Source organism: Mizuhopecten yessoensis, unplaced genomic scaffold, assembly GCF_002113885.1.
Source record: "Mizuhopecten yessoensis strain PY_sf001 unplaced genomic scaffold, ASM211388v2 scaffold10771, whole genome shotgun sequence".
Taxonomy (NCBI): Eukaryota; Metazoa; Mollusca; class Bivalvia; order Pectinida; family Pectinidae; genus Mizuhopecten; species Mizuhopecten yessoensis.
The window spans coordinates 1,331,957-1,348,603 of NW_018408713.1; the positions used below are offsets into that span (position 1 = coordinate 1,331,957).

General features: G+C 33.4%; 1 protein-coding gene across 10 annotated transcripts in view; it reads right to left on the minus strand.

The window, feature by feature from the left end:
• Positions 1-245: 245 nt before the first annotated feature.
• Positions 246-16,647, minus strand: part of LOC110462307 (mucin-5AC-like) — a 60,070-nt gene continuing 43,668 nt past the window's right edge. For 7 of the 10 annotated variants that reach the window (XM_021516221.1, XM_021516226.1, XM_021516230.1 and 4 more), the window contains 8 exons: positions 14,051-14,250; positions 11,796-12,017; positions 10,132-10,222; positions 9,382-9,462; positions 7,622-8,733; positions 5,555-5,584; positions 3,208-3,288; positions 246-2,599 (listed from right to left, as the gene is read on the minus strand). In XM_021516221.1, the coding sequence (XP_021371896.1) occupies positions 2,379-2,599; positions 3,208-3,288; positions 5,555-5,584; positions 7,622-8,733; positions 9,382-9,462; positions 10,132-10,222; positions 11,796-12,017; positions 14,051-14,250 (2,038 nt within the window). In that variant the 3' untranslated portion in view covers positions 246-2,378. Of the gene's footprint in view, positions 2,600-3,207; positions 3,289-5,554; positions 5,585-7,159; positions 7,173-7,621; positions 8,734-9,381; positions 9,463-10,131; positions 10,223-11,795; positions 12,018-14,050; positions 14,251-16,647 lie in introns of all 10 variants that reach the window. The other 3 variants (XM_021516224.1, XM_021516223.1, XM_021516222.1) reach the window with 3 other exon arrangements.

Sequence of the window (16,647 nt, forward strand, 5' to 3'; positions counted from 1 at the left end):
GTCAACTCATACGTATTTGACACGTTTCTGTGCAGACGATTCACTGGTCCGTTTTCTTATGAAAGTGACAGGGTATGTATCGTGCTAGTCATCAAAACTCCACACATAAACACTAACTGCTTGTGACGCATTCTTCACTTAAAATATTGTTTATTCAATTTATCAGTACTGGAAAATATTTATATACGCTTTTGCACAATCCTGTTTGGTGAAATAAAATCTTATTAACAAGACAAACACGTGTATTCAGATCAGTGATAATTTAATGATATACAGAAGTAACAATTTTACGGAATATCAACTTCTAAAACTTAATGCAATTATCAGACCACGGCATGTACGGAACCGTCCATCGTGGTAAATTAAAAACAGTTTATATTTGTTATGTAAATAAACGGATACAGTATTAAACTTTAAAGGTAATTGGGAACAACATCTTTGAGTGCTGTAAAGTGCTTTAACATCATTTTATATTTCGTGTAAATAGCCGAGATATCCGAAAGGCCAATTCCTTCATAATATTGATCGCTTATTGGGGAACGATGTGTAACATATTGTTTCGAACCATGCAAGAGTCTATGGAACTAAGAAGTCTTATTCTTTGGATTTCGTCATACTCTCGAATCAGAATAAATAAACATAATAGTGCCCAAATACTGCACGATTGTGACTAAATTGACACCTCTTTATTTGTTTAAAGACAGTGAATCATATACACAGCATGCTCATTAAACGTGCGGCTTCATCAGGACACATTTACGATATGTTATACACCTGAGGTACTTCGAAAATGCCCGATTGTGATTTTGATTAATACTTTTGCTATTTTATTTATTTCATTTAGTCGATTTTATTCAAAGTGTTGTGAAATAAATTAACATTTCAAAAATTACATCTCAGCAATATTGATTTAGAGTATTACATGTAACCTTGGTCGCCAACCGTTTCACAAAGGCAGGGTCTAATGTGTGAAGAAACATATCTTGAGCAATGGTTAGAATCTCGGCTATTCGTAAATTAAACAGGTGATTGGACATGAACTCATTTTTATAAAGTAATAATCGTATTCATGTTCATTGTGCAGGAATGCATAGGTGCAAAGTGAAGTAGAAATTTGAAAATACCACTGACCGTTAAAACCGTGCAAATTTATAGAACGATTCCAAAATAAATTTTATCCTAAATTCAAATAAATAATACTAAATGTTTCTTTTACACACATACATGTACATCTCTCATTCATTTGTAATCTCTTTCATTCTCATAATGAAGCACTAGTTAATATTATATCACAGACATTTTGAAAACTCATAAGTATACCAAGCAAGGCCACAAGAGTTATGTCCCTCCCACCTTTGCACAACTATCTATACGATATGGACGGAGTTATAATTACAAAGATATTATATTGACTGTAGTACATGATTTAATTATATAACTGGACAGATAACGGTTTTGTTTACTCGTAATACGTTGAGGACCGTACAAAACAGAGCATGTCTCAAATTCCCCGTGACAGCAAACATGGTAGAACAATCTTCTCACCTATTAGTGTCGCGGTATTCTGGTCAAGGGATGCTTTCAAAGGGCAGTAACTCGACAGTTTACATGTGCTATACGAAAACTTTCTCATGCGAAATAATATGGATCATGCGGTTCGGTAAAAGGACTTTTTATTGAAACACGTTTAAGTTGCTTCTGTAATATTTTTGTAATAGCTGGACAATTCTAATTAACAAATCAAATATTTATTTTCCTCGAAATAAAGAACTTTTCCATTTAAGTATACCTTATAAATCACTTTATTTCGGAGAATATGTATTTTTGCCTCAATTTGTGATTAAAGGCAAGTATATCGCAATGCATACTTAAACAATAATTATCATATTTATCCAAGCTCACTTTATGTTGATACCAGGGTTTCATAGTATCCAGAGCTATTGAAAACATGGATATAGTAATTATCTAGGTTCCTTTCAAAAAATGAATAACCTTTGTATCAAGGTTTATTTAAACAAGGGATATTATATTTCGACAAATGTTATTTCAACAACGAAATTAATAGTTTTTTCGGGCTTATTTTCCCAGGAATATCGTATCTATCCTGGCTTCATTTAACAACGGGTATGACACGTGTATTTTCCCATTTACAGCTATAGATGATATTCATGTTTTACCCACATAGAGCTATAAATTATATCCCATATTTTTCGAGGTATTTAGATAAGGGATACCATTTTGATGTTCCATTCGCGAATTTAAATGCCCCCAAATATGGACGTTTTAATCGCAATCAGGAGAATAAATATGCGCGAATATTTGGTGATTTAAGTGTCTCCAACATATTCAATGTGTATCAGAGTTGTCCAAGCATCCGTTCACCGCACGCGACTAGCACGACTAACAGTATCTGCCTCCTCGTCCACTTCTAAGTTATACTTCTTCCTCGCTCTCTCGAAGATGTCAGACATATCGTCATCATCATCATCGCTTTCACTTTCCTCTGCGTAAAAGTCCGGCGTTTTTGCTCTTTGGCTAGTTTTAACGGTGGGTGCATCCTCCACTACGGGACTCCTTGGTGTTACTCCCGTATTTTTACCTATTTGAAGAGAACGATGCACTTTGAAATACGCATAATGGAAACACATTTGAACCGTCAATAAATATTGATATACAAGCAAAGATATATCTTTAATAAGTGAAACCTTAATTTGAACACAAATCGAAAAAAACTAGGACAAAACACTAAGAAAAATTATTAATGACCCTTGAAAAACAAGAAGATGGATCTGTTTTGTCTAAATTACCAATTGTTTCTAGTACTGAATACATATTTTTTTTAAATATAAACTAATCATATAACGGTCGATCGAGCAGGAATTCAATTATCTCTAAAATATGTTTTTTTAGGTACGTTTAGGCAAAGACCATATACATGTAGCTGTTCCTTTCGCGAATTCTAATCATCGAGAATTAACCGTCAGATGGACAATTTTGCCAAAATAAGTTTTCGCGAAAATTAAGTGTTTTTTAGTGTTAATTTATTCATCGCTAAAAGGTTATTTTCCTAATGTTAGGCCTTAATCTAAGTTCACAATTTATGAGCTGACCGATTTAATAGCATGATATCCCACAACGCATTTAAATGATATAATATCCTTCCAACACTTACACGCCGTATATGACGTTAACATTGGGAACTCTTACCTTTGCCAGGCGCCATCTGAAGCTCCTTCTGGGCCTCCTGGATTACGTCCTTTACGAATTTTTTCTTCTCCTTTGTGTTTCCTGGAAATACAAGATAACAAATAATGCAACGTTTAGGTTGAAACATTACACGTACTGTCAATTCGGTTTACATTTATAGGTAAATACATTCAAATGTGAACTAATTAAGAGAAATCTGAAGACAATCTGCAGAAAGTTTTGATTATTCTGATATGTTTAATCGCAATACCTTTACACACGAACATTCTACTTTGACCAGTATTGCACGATCAAATCCTCGCTAGCAATGGGTTAGCATTGGATGACCTCTCTGTAGAGATTCTGTCCACTAACTTACTTGGTAGCTAGTAACATAGTAAAATTCATATTGTACATTTTAATGTAGTAACTCCATAGCTTCAAATTAAACTACGGAGAGCAGTACATGCTTTATAATTTCGACTGCACATCCAAAACTAAATAATATATACATATGTCTGTACCCCGTCTTGTGTCTGCGAAGACACCTGTACCGGGTTCCACTCAACACATTTTTAGTTTTGTTTTGTAATAAGCCTTGGAACGTGATGGATTTGACCGATACCCTGCGGGTGAGTACTAGTAAATCTCACCAGATCTTACCTGTACTATATTTACCTTCACTGTGTCGTCACGCCTGTGAATTTAAACTTCTTACTTACCAGAAAAATTACACGGTTTTAAGATATTGATTTTAACCCCAACGAAAATATATGCTTTTAAAGTATTTAAACAAATGTTTTACCAGGGCGAAAAACTATTTTGTGGAGGAAAATTAGTCAAATGCCATGTCTTGAAATGCGTTAATGCACCATTTACAATAATCTTTTATGTAAAAATATACAAAGTGAAATCCAATTAATATTTTTTGTGTAACACTCTTTGACGGGTTAAAGTCAATGGTCGAGTTTCATATGAAAGAGGGTTTGCTATGCATTTAATGGTGGAATTAACTACACTCCATTCTCAATAAGAGTAATTGACCTATCAAATTTCGTTTATTTTTATACTTTATTTGAGATATATTTATTTTATACTTTATTTGATATATATTTAAACGTTGATAGACATACAACTCTGTAGAGCGATATAATAAGATACTGAATCCGGATAGACAATTGTTGTAAGATCACGCACCAATACTTGTTTCAGGTCGCTTTTAGCTGTAATGCAATACGGTGATTTTTGAGTCAATTGCCTTAAGATGACCAATTAATTGTTCTTACAAATGGCAAGGCAGTAAAAGAAATATTCCTGAATGAGTATACTAAAAATTTAATACGTAAAATCAAATTGATGTATCTAAGCACAATTCGTGTTTATATCTATTGGTGGGTTTGTACCTCAGCCTAGCTGAGCATATGACTGTCAGAGTTATTCCCCCTATACCTATCTCTTCCTATGATTAATTTGTATAAAAGTTTTTGTATATACATTCTCGCTATATTTTTAGTAACATAACCTCAAAAGTTATGTTCACATATTGCATGTGCTGTTTATAGAGTCATGAAACATTTTCGAATCGTTTATATTTGTTTTAATTGTGATTGTTAGAATCTACAAAGCAACGTATACAGAAAGAGCAAGTTGATGTGAAAACAATGTATGGTGTTTTTGAGACAAATGTGACACTAAACATTTTGTGAGTGACTAAATGTTCACACGCAATATTGATACAGAAGTGTTTACTGTATTGATCGTAAAATATTTCGACCATACATGAACTATAAAGAACGGAAACTGTTAATATAGTTTAAAATAGTGGACATCAAGATTGAAGAAAGTATTTCAGGAAAGAGATTTGTTTTGTTATTTCAAAGTCATTTTGAAGACAAAAAATGCAGTGTTTGAAGAGAAAGATTTGATAGAAATAATGATACCTAGATTATCTATAATCTTCATTTGATATTTCTTAAAAGTAACTTAGATGTATATAAAAAAAATAAAGATATAAAACCAAGAGACTGTATGATATTGTCCTAAGCAGGACATAGATATTTTCACAAATCGTTTGTGCTTTTCAGTCGATACGTGGGGTCCCTCTTTCCTCACCAATCTTTTGTTGTTCTTTTACATTATATTTATGTACGTGACTATAAACGAATGACAGCAAAAAGCATCCAGATGATTTAGATAAAGATGTCTATATGTTATACAACTTTCTACAGAAACATACGCAGGTAACTCATATATGCACTAAACGATTGAGCAGGTATGATTTGTATTTTGTGTGAAAACGTTAATTGAACTGTGAAATCAGACACAAAGAATGAGAAGTAGTTGTAACAGTCAGACGTTGTTTGTTTACCTTCTTCTTTTCGCGCGATTAACACGCCCCCTATTGACAAACAAACACATTGTTCAACTTTGGCTGTTGTCGCTAAGGTACATGCAAACAAATGACACATCGTACCCTTCTGGTATATTTATGAAATAATATGCTTTAAAATTATATACGATATTTACAATGACGATGTCAATTAACATATACTGACATAAAACAGAGTTCAGATAGTTTGACGATGACGATGTCATTATCAGTGTAATCATGTTTATACCATGCGCTGAAACAAGAATATTTTATTTCATGTGATCATTATTTCAACAATAATAGTATAATATCAATACTTCTGCATAAGGTTTAAACGTAGTAAATTCGACATTCGAACGTTGCTTTCCAAATTTGAGAAGCAAATACTCAAACGTTAATTAAGTTGGGTGTACTTTACAGTTAAGTATAAAATCAAACACACCCTGATGTTATTTTTGTAATCATTAGTCTTAATCACAAACAACAAAAACAACTGTAGCATAAATAAATTACAGTAAACGTGTCAACATATATATGTTTAGAAGCACGCCTTTTCTGTGGTCTCAGAAAAACAAATAACGAAACTTGAACGAAACCGAATCAAATTATACAATCGTTTTGTTAATAAAACCGTCACAGAACAAAATTAATAAAATATTGCAACAGCATCTTTACATAAACTTGTACATAAACATAAATGTGATACACATACACCCATGAGCGTGCTTAAGATCAATGCAATATAATACGTATTGAGCGTTGTCCCGTATCCCGTTAGTGCTACTGACGGGATAATTGATAAATTACGTCAACTCGTGACATATACAAGTGTATGAGTCATAAATATAACAAAATATTGGCAGTGTTTTCGTGATAAAGTGTAGACCAAAATATCGTAAACTGATTGCAAAAATATGCCATTTTATATCGTAAAACACCTTTTTCAATGAAAGGTTGATATCACTTTTTTCGCAGCAGAAGTATTTTCGCGAAAAGGACTTCAGTAAATCCAATGAATATAGAAAAAGAAAAATCATAAGTGTATTTTATACAAAAAGTATATCAAACCACTCAAAACTATTTTTGCACCACATAGTTACAAATAACAACCTTTGACCGTCAACTTGTATCCCTGATTTTATTTGCGAACTCTATTAAAAGATCTCCTTCCGTGTAAAAGGATAATGAGTATGGTGCCAATTTTTGTCATGTAATGTATCAATATCAATTCGAAGAGGAGCATTGATCTTATGGCCGTTTATTCTAGTTCATTTTTAACACAATATCCAATATTCTATTTGTATTATTTTCTTTTTGTTAGTTCTCTGTGACATTTTGTTTCGTAATAAAGCTGTTCCGCTGTGATTGTTCTACTTTTTAACGAATTATAAACATACAAACTAAAACATTCAAATATGTGTATCAAACATTAATAAACAAACGTTTCACTGATTTTTATCTTGTATGCATTGTAAAATCTTAATTGCAAGTGTTGTTCTGCTAATGGCTAACGGCGATGAATATAATGATATGGTTTTGTGTAACATACAAATCACATGCCCAACGTATCGCATAAAACATCCACCACAGCACAAAATTTACCTCTGTTTGTCCTCTGAAAGTGTCATAGAATTGGATTGATTCGTTTGCAAACAAAACCGACATAAGTACTTTCATACTTTTATGGCCGACAAATCATTCACACTAGAAGATTCTATATTTGGCTTCTGAGTAGAAACATCGTAATCACACAGTTTTATATCCACTCATATAAATGGTATGATATCTTATGCAGTCTTGGAATTGTTTAAATATACTTAAATATGACTTTTTAAATAAAATGCTTTTGACGGTATCTGATAGTTCATTTGGCTGATGCATTACTTCTACTTTTGCCATACAGTTAGACACGCCAAACGAAGAAAAACACGATAGGATTTTTCTAAAAAGACATCTGAATGTTTCGTAAGGATATTATGCAAGTGCTGCAAGTTTTTGGTACTTTTTTTCATGCATTCGATTATTGATTTTAATAGAATACTAGTTGTACGGGATCCAACTTACCCTCTTCATCTTTCACGTCTAATACGACAGTGTCGATTCCCTCCATCTTTGGCTCTTTGTCGTTTGTGTTCCAATTCGGCCCAGTGTTCACATCAAACATGTCAGAATATCTCTTTTGATTAGTTCTGCTCAACTGCTTTCCATTTAAAACACTTTGTGGATTCTTCTTCTTCCTTTTAAGTTTCACTGCGAACTCCGGTTCACCGTCTGGTTCCTCCGGAAGACCATACTGGAAGCGATTCATTTTTTCGTGCTCAAGAACTCGTGACGTTACATATTGTGTGTGGAAACGATGCCAAGCCTCGTCTTCGAAACGTTGCCGTAATTCCTTTAGTTGATTTGCTTGTCTAGCCTTGTCCGTATATTTTTTCGTCTCCTTTTGTTGCATCTCGCTAAGCTGATGTTTGGCCATTGCAACCTGGAACTGTTCTAGCTTCTTCATGAAGTCTCGCTGTCTAGCTTTCTTTCCTGTTGGTTTGTCGTATACTTGTTTGATGCCTTGGTAAATTTTAGCCTCTCGTCGATTTAATACGTATTCACTCTCATGCCACGGCGGTTGTTTTGACCTCACAGCGAACACCGTAAATGCTTTAGTGAATTCCTTTGGTTTTCCCTGCTTGCAAGCACTTTTCAAAGCCTCTCTGGTGTTCGGTTCACCAGTATAGGCCATCATAACATCCGTTTGCGTATTCGTTGATGGTTGGTAAGTAAGTTGACCTCTTTCCTCCTCCCACAAATGAGTATTTGTTCTATAAATAGATTTATCCCTTTCTAAATGAAACGACTTTGGCCTAGAAGAGTCTACTGATGATTTCTGTGTTCTTGGAGTTAGAACTACTTCTTTTTCCTTTGCTTTTTTGTCTCTCGAATACATTGGCTTTTTATGTAACTTAAGTTTGAACACTGGCGGTTTGCCACTACTTCCGTTAGTCCGTGAAGATTCTGTGTCCGAGTTTATAGTCACTGCCTTAGGTTTCACCGGCCGATTGTTACGCGGTATTTCGTACTTCCGTGCAGGCGCATGCCACTGGTACGCACTGTCCTTTGTCGCGTTACTATCCGTGGCTGTATCCTCAGTTGTCCTTGATTGTGGTGAAAAAGCCATTCTTTCCCTAAAGCATCGAAAGGATTAATATTCAGAAACAATCTTATACCTTTATTTATATGAACATCAATACACAACTTTACTATAATAGGGTTTGAAGTAAGATGTTTGTTTCTTTGATTCGTTGTGTTTAAGTGCCCGTCGACAACAATGGTAATGTAGGGCCAGACTGAGATGAGACGACCATTTTTCAAAACAAAAGACTAGTAAGAAAAAAATTGATATGAGTTGATGTTGATAAAAAATCAATATAATAAAGTTATGAAGTAACATAGCATCGGTAATTTGAATGTGATTATTCTCGGTTTTCACAGACGGACAATGTCAACTGGCGCAGACCTTGCTTTTGTTACTCTTCGGGCTACATTATTTTCGTTTTAATACTTTTCAGAATTATTTCCCCTGAACACATCCTTAAACACTGTTTAGAGTCATTTTCTTTTAACACTTCTAATTAACATTCATCAGTGTGTCATAATCACCCGAGCGTTACTAATGAATATATTCGTGTTTACCTTTAAATACGATATAATTAAAACATCATTTATTCATAACAAACGGATGTATAAGAATTCTTTTAAAGCTGAGAGTTATGCCAGTAAGGTAGTATCTATGTTTACGTGTGATTCTGTGTATTTACCACGCACATACGTACTTGTTATTTTCAGTTTTACGGTTGTCTGTTGTTTTTTCTGTTCGAGTTCGGGTATAAGTAGCTACAAATTTCCCATTGTGTCTGAAAGTTAAAACGTGAGATTAGTGAGGCATTATACGTCATCATAAACTACTTCACTTTATTGTTATATATGTTACAGGATTACTTGTACATGTAAAGGTTGACCTATCTTTGCATAATGATGCGGACGAAGCTTATATTTGCTTTTATGAAACAATAAGCACTTAATACTTATACTCATACTATAAAACAATACAAAGTCACTTCGAAATCGTACGGACATACAGTACCGGTATAAACTTATCTAGTGTACAGTAAAACCTTGATACATGTACTATTAATTCCTCATATTGGGTTTCCATGTACCACCATGCTTGCTATTTATTTATTTTTAATTTTCGTTCTGGCTACATGCTGTTCTTCATATTGCCAAGCACATTTATAACACTAGCTGGACAGATAAGGATAGTAAAACAAGATAATATTGTTGAAAGATACTATTTAACATAATTGCACTTAATAACATACGACATTATTTTGTAGATATATGACTTTCTATAGATGCAAAATGACCAGAAAGATATCAGATGTTATATCGTTGGTATATTATTTTCCACTAAAGATGCTATATTGTTGATCTATCCTCTTGATACCTGATATACAGAAAAAGAGGTTAATTTGCAGATATAGCTTGTGCACTCTGAAAGCCCAAAATTCAGGAATAGTTACTTTTGAACATTTTCCTTTACCAACGTCGGTTGTGTCGACTCCTGTGGTGGTTTGGTGTTCTCTTTATTTGACTGGGATATCACCGTGGCAGCTGCAATTAGAAAATATATTAATGTAACTTATCTCATCTGTTCTTAGTAGAAATACAGGTGGTTCTTGATTATACTTTGAAAAATGAAAGTTATCTTACCGCAATAGAATTATATAGTCTATGTTATACTGAAAATGTTCGTTTTTCTCTTTTAAAGACCCTGTCCACCGACTATACCACAATCTTAAGCCAAGTCTACATTTAAACATTTAACTTTTTTTTGTTTTCCAAATGTCGCACAAAAATGCGATTTTCCATTCATGTGTCCTTACTGACTTACTGTCATGGAAAATGTTTATTTAATCAACCAACAATTCAAATTACGACTTGATCTCAAAGCCAGGTCTATCAGTAACTCAATTGCAAACTTGTGGAATACTTGTTTTTTTTCATACTTCGTTTGAATTTGTTTACAAAGTGGAACCAGCCGAACATCCATTTCAAAATACATTATTTTTAATAACCAGATACTATCTGGTGAGGATGCTTTATTGATACCAAATTGACCCAACAAATAACTGCAAGATCGTTAAATAATTCTTCATCTGAAGTTTAAGGAAAATGTTGACGTATTTTGTGAAGAAGAAGAATTATAGGGTAGACGCTATGTAGCTCGATGGGGGTCATAGAGACTGTGAGCTCGTAGATTCATGTATGATTGATAGGCGACTAGGGAAAACAGGGAATAACTGATATGTAATATTTTTACTGAAACGTCAAACAAATGAATAATCGATCTGCTTTAACAGATTTCTGTTTTTGAAAAACAACGTTATGTTTGATCTAATAACGGACTAACTTTCAATGACAGAAAATTAAGGAAGCATAACACTTCTCGGTAAAGTTATTGGATAAGACATTTTGAACAAAGATTAACTCGTTTTTATTGATTACGTACAGCTGAAATTCATCTTAAACTTATAAATCTGCGAAGTGCATACACCTAATGCAATATACCTAGTTTTCTTCAGTAAAATACTCGCGGATGTGAAAATTAAATTACAACTAATTTTAGTAATTACATTTGTTGTAACAAGTATTTGGTTACGTATTCCAAGTATTGATTAAAAGGATGATGTATAACGCAGTTTTCAAGGAATAAAACATCACGGTGTTGAATGCACTTATGAGAAAAATGACTGTCATTTCAGTTTTGTATAATAATTGATGTATTCATATTTCGATAGCAAAAAGTCACTACAAAACCAATTGTACTGAAGTATTAAAAAAATGGTCAATACGGCAGGTTTGTAAAGACGAGACAACAGCAGTTGTTTTGAGAACACACACACATATAAACATGTAGAAACGTGCCCTATATAGGAAATACTAATACTGATAACAAATGGCAGGAATTGACAATGACATGATCAATAATGTATGAAAACTCTGGTAGGTAAAAGGTGCAATACATGACTTCAAATACATGTACACCTCCTAAAACATGTGTCGTATATTTAAAAACAAAAAAAACAAAAAAAAACAACATAAATATATACGACAAACCCGAATCCAAATGCTGTTTCGATGTCGTTTATTTTGTTAGTAATGAATACTTACAATATGCACTTACCATTACTTTTTGAGCTGGTGGGTTTGCCAGACTTGCTTTGTTCTACAGAAGCATGGGTTTCCTTAGAAGGAGAGGAAGGAGGAATGCCATCTCTCTTGACTTTGGAGGGTGAGGGAGGTGGTTTTTCATCCCGTTTTGTTTTAGAGGGTGAAGATGGGAGGTGGTCTTCCCTCTTGCTTTTAGAGGGTGAGGTAGGTGGCTGGCGGGTTGCGAGAGTGTCATCTATAGGAATACAACACACGGGGACACGTTGATTATTCATAGGACTTATCATAGTTACTTAACACTTTACACTAATTTGTGAAAGAAGTACACCATTCGGAATGTCCGATATTACCAGAGTTTTTTTGAAAGTATAATCCATTTAAAATCGTACCTTAAAAAAGACTTCTCCCCAAAAAAGTATAAAAGAGCGTTTTCATTGTTTGTTGTACAATTTATTCAAAGTTAATCAGCATAGCAATTTAGATGTAACTTTGCTTTAATAATTTATTCAGGTTTTCTGTATGTTGTAACTTGACGTATATTGCACTATAGGACAACGGTGCATGTATGTTCTTATCGATATCATAGAATCTTACAAATGCCTTGTCTTTAATCAATATTTGATGTACTTTATAGAAGTGTCAGTGTCAACTACTATTCTTCGCAGTCAGACAGATATGTTTGGAACACTCTTTATGAATAACTATGTAGATAGGTAACACAATAGATGTGTTTGGAACACTCTTTATGAATAACTATGTAGATATGTAACACAACAGATGTGTTTGGAACACTCTTTATGAATAACTAAGTAGTGTCGGCTACATGTTATAGAAGAACTTAACGTTCAGGAACATGATAATGTGTCTGTTACATTGTGTTACCAATGGCTACTTAACTGATTGACTAAGAATCATCTAGATAGGTGCAATACACAAAGGGAAACAAACTGCTAGCACACATTATAGAAGGGAGGGCAAGAGAAGGGCAGTTACCCTTGGTGCACACACAAACCTTTTCCTCTCGTCCGTTTTAATGTCGTGGACGATTTATCTAGAGTAAAAGTAGAACGTTAATTTTGAATAGCGATTTTAACAGTTTCCTGTTCACCAATTATCACTCACTGCCTTGATAACATTTTATAATCTTTTGGGTATCACTTTACGATATGACGTCAAGATAAGGTTTGACACTAATTGCTTGAATATGCACAATACAATACCTGTGACATGAAAAGAAAAATTATGTCTGTTTGTGTCCAACCCGGAGTAGGTTTGGTTACGGATAACGTCTAGCTACTTTTATATACTAAATGCATACACAATTACATGTTGGATGGGGTGGGGTGATGAGGTGCATTTTTCTACATATCATGAATCTATCCATGTATTATGTTGCGCTCCTCATCGGTGCCTATCATTTGTAACCCACCTTTGTTGTAACATATAAACACAAGTAAATAAACTTCTTATCTATGAATTATCCAACATAACTAATATTTGATAATACAAATTGTGAACTTGTAGTGTCACAATTTTGTACCTGTCATTAATAAATGACCATTTAACAACAATTCTATGTTCTGTTGTTTTTTGTGTAGTAGTACAACAAAAACAAGTTGCAGTCTCTAAACATGTTACCTTGCTGACACAAATGTCATGTATTCATTTACGTAATGATAAAAAAACCTTTGCTGATCATAAGATGGTTGTTTCTTACGTTTACATATATTTATAATGATGACATAAGCCAAATACCTGTAAAACACTACACACTGTCGAATAGTTATTAACGAAGAGAGTTGTTGTCAAATAACTCCGAAAAAGAACAGAATACATATTCCTTGTTGTAACTGAGATCAAAGCCTGTATTAGACTGTAATAACTTAGCAAATTCAATTTTATGTAAAAGTGAAAATAGTTTTGAAAATTACTTAATTTACCAATTCTTGGAATTTGAGTTTAATTAAACAGGGATATTTAGTCTAATAGCCTTAATAATAATGATCCTCCGAAATCATGATGATTACAAGTAATGAATGTGTTTGAATAAGTACAGGCATTTACATCACTTATGATGTAATCATTAAGAAAGGTCGGGTCGGAATCTCAGATTTTTTTTTAACTAGAAGCATCCATTTTGACATGGTTTCGGATCCATTTTTGTTATTTTTGAAACTGTTACCACATATATTTACTATGTACCAAGCTTTACTCAATAACACCAAAATTCTAATAGTATGTGTCAATACATGCTATTGTGTGACTTACCGGTGTTTTTCTGTCCGATGTTCGGTATAGATTGTGTTTTTACATCTGCCGTTGACCTCTTCGACTTTTCTGGACTCTGTGGCTTACTGTTATGGTCAGCGTCATTTGACGTGACCAGTCCATTTTGTTTGGCAGGAGGCAGGGACGGCGTGGAGTCGATACGATGTTTGACAGATGACTTAGCACTTCCACTGGTTATCCTGAAAATACACAATAAAGGAAAATTATTAAAACAACAGCTATTAAAATTAACAATATATAGCCGCATTATATTTTCACAAGTCATATGGTAAATATACAATCATCAAAGTAGCTTCGATTTCATGAGCGTCCATCTTATGAGCGTAATGAAATGTGAGTATTGTTTTCAATTAAACGACACTTAGGCAATATCATTCTCTGTTATGCTAAGCGGAATGCCGCAATGCTAATCGTTCGGCTCAACTTTAGACGTTTTATGTAATCAGTTACTTTTTTTTCACTGCGATAACTAAAAAAAAGGAGAAATGGTTGCTGAACATACTATACCTAAAGCTTGCATTGCTCAAATAAAATAATAAAATCTATCAAAAACTCAATCAACGAGTGTATGAGTAAAACCACTGCACTGAAACGTTTCACTTGTGATGATTACAGGGCCAAATCCATACGATATTCCTTTATTATTTGCAATAATGGTAATGGAATTCAAATAAAGAAATATAACAAGTGTTTTATCTTTATTCGGCCGGGTAAAACAGCTACATGAGTATAATTAATTCCGCGGTCATGAATTTAACATGCACAACTTTTGAAGCCTTATGGGTGCAAAAACGACCGTAAATATGAAAGTAATCGACTAGAGAATCAAACGGAGTTCACATAGTTGCAGACTGCGGTATTTGCCTTCTAGATTTCAAATATTTTACGACTAAATCCGCTGACTTGAATCGACCCCCTGAAGGACCAATAAATACCCGCAAACGAGCTTTCGTTCCCACTTATCAAAGTACAAGCTTTTCATTCAAGCTCTAATCAGTCGAAGTTTTGTTAGCTTCATACATATATTCATATTTTCGAATTTAAAATCCAACGACTTTTATTTGCTCACAAAAATGATCAAAGTAATCAAGTTTTTGTTAAAAGTGACGAATGTTAACAAAATAATGAAGAACAGCTGTTAGGTGTTAACAACTGTTACTACGGAAATAATGATATGTTTTCTGTTCGAGCGACTAAAGGCTGATCTTACTTTAGATTCTTAGGAACAGATATGAAAGTGTTCATCGGATGGATATTAAATCATTTGTCAACATATTAAGTACTTTTACATGAGTATGTTTGTACCACGAGGTGCCACTGTTTGTTTACAGACACCTGAACGGTAGGCACTTCAAACGACATCAAGATGTGAAGTTGCTACGTTAGGAGTAAATAACAGACATGTAGGGAAATAATACTGAATTATCTACATAGAAAGTAATTTTTAGGCCTGTAGAAAAATAATAATGTTGTTCCTTTAAAGATAGGAATGTACAGGCTTGCATGTTTTCAGAAACAAAGTACATATATTTAAAGATTAAGAAAAAGCTTAATTCCTTATCAAATAATTGACCTGATTATAAAGTTTAACACGGAAAACAGCTAAATCACTGTTACATTGTATTTTTTATAACGTCTCAAGAGGGGAAATTTAAGCTTTTTGATAGCTTAAATTATAATTGCGAGAAGACTTTTATCAAACCATACTGTATAAAAATCAAATCTTTACAGTGTATTTACTCTTACGGTATCCATGGATATTGTAATCGAATGGGTAATATTAATAGCGTGAAAAAAATAATATCTGTTTGACGCAGGTTAAAATATATAAGTAGACCGTGAAAACTTAATTTAAAAAATCGACGTAAAATAAAAAAAATACAATATTACTCACTAACTCTACAAGCTATACTGCATAAAATGATAATCTTATACAGGTCTTTCCTTGTTGCATTCACCTACAGTTATATCAACATTGCTAAGATGTTGTATTTTTGAAGTCATTACATTTACATGTTACAAGTGATCTTGATTCTTTCAATCAATCACAAACGAGCTATCGCCATCACACTCGTTATGAAGTGATAGATAAAATAAATAAGTTGTAGGTTTATGATCAATATTTTTTTCTTTTTGTTCTCTGTAGATCAAACTAGATAGAAGAACAAATTTATAGCATTTAAGGTGAGGTAATTATATATTACAGGGAAATTATTGGCTTTCCATTATAGATATTTATAAATCATGAGTACAGATAGCAAGTTTGGTATACACTTGCAAACATATGTTTTTAACATATGTATAGTATGATTGTAAAAATACATGTTTATAGCACAGGTAAATAATTACACATACACCAAGTATCATTTATAAGGCATCAAGATGAATGAATTACCTATTTATGAAAGATTAGCTTACACATACATTAACATACTAGTAAAAAGGTACCCAAACCCGACATCAACAAGATGAACACGCTTGCCTTTTGATATAAAAGTATTTACATAAACTCTAGACCAATACACCTACGCATGTCAGTAATTAACGTCATCGATTGAAAATCTGTTTATTCACTG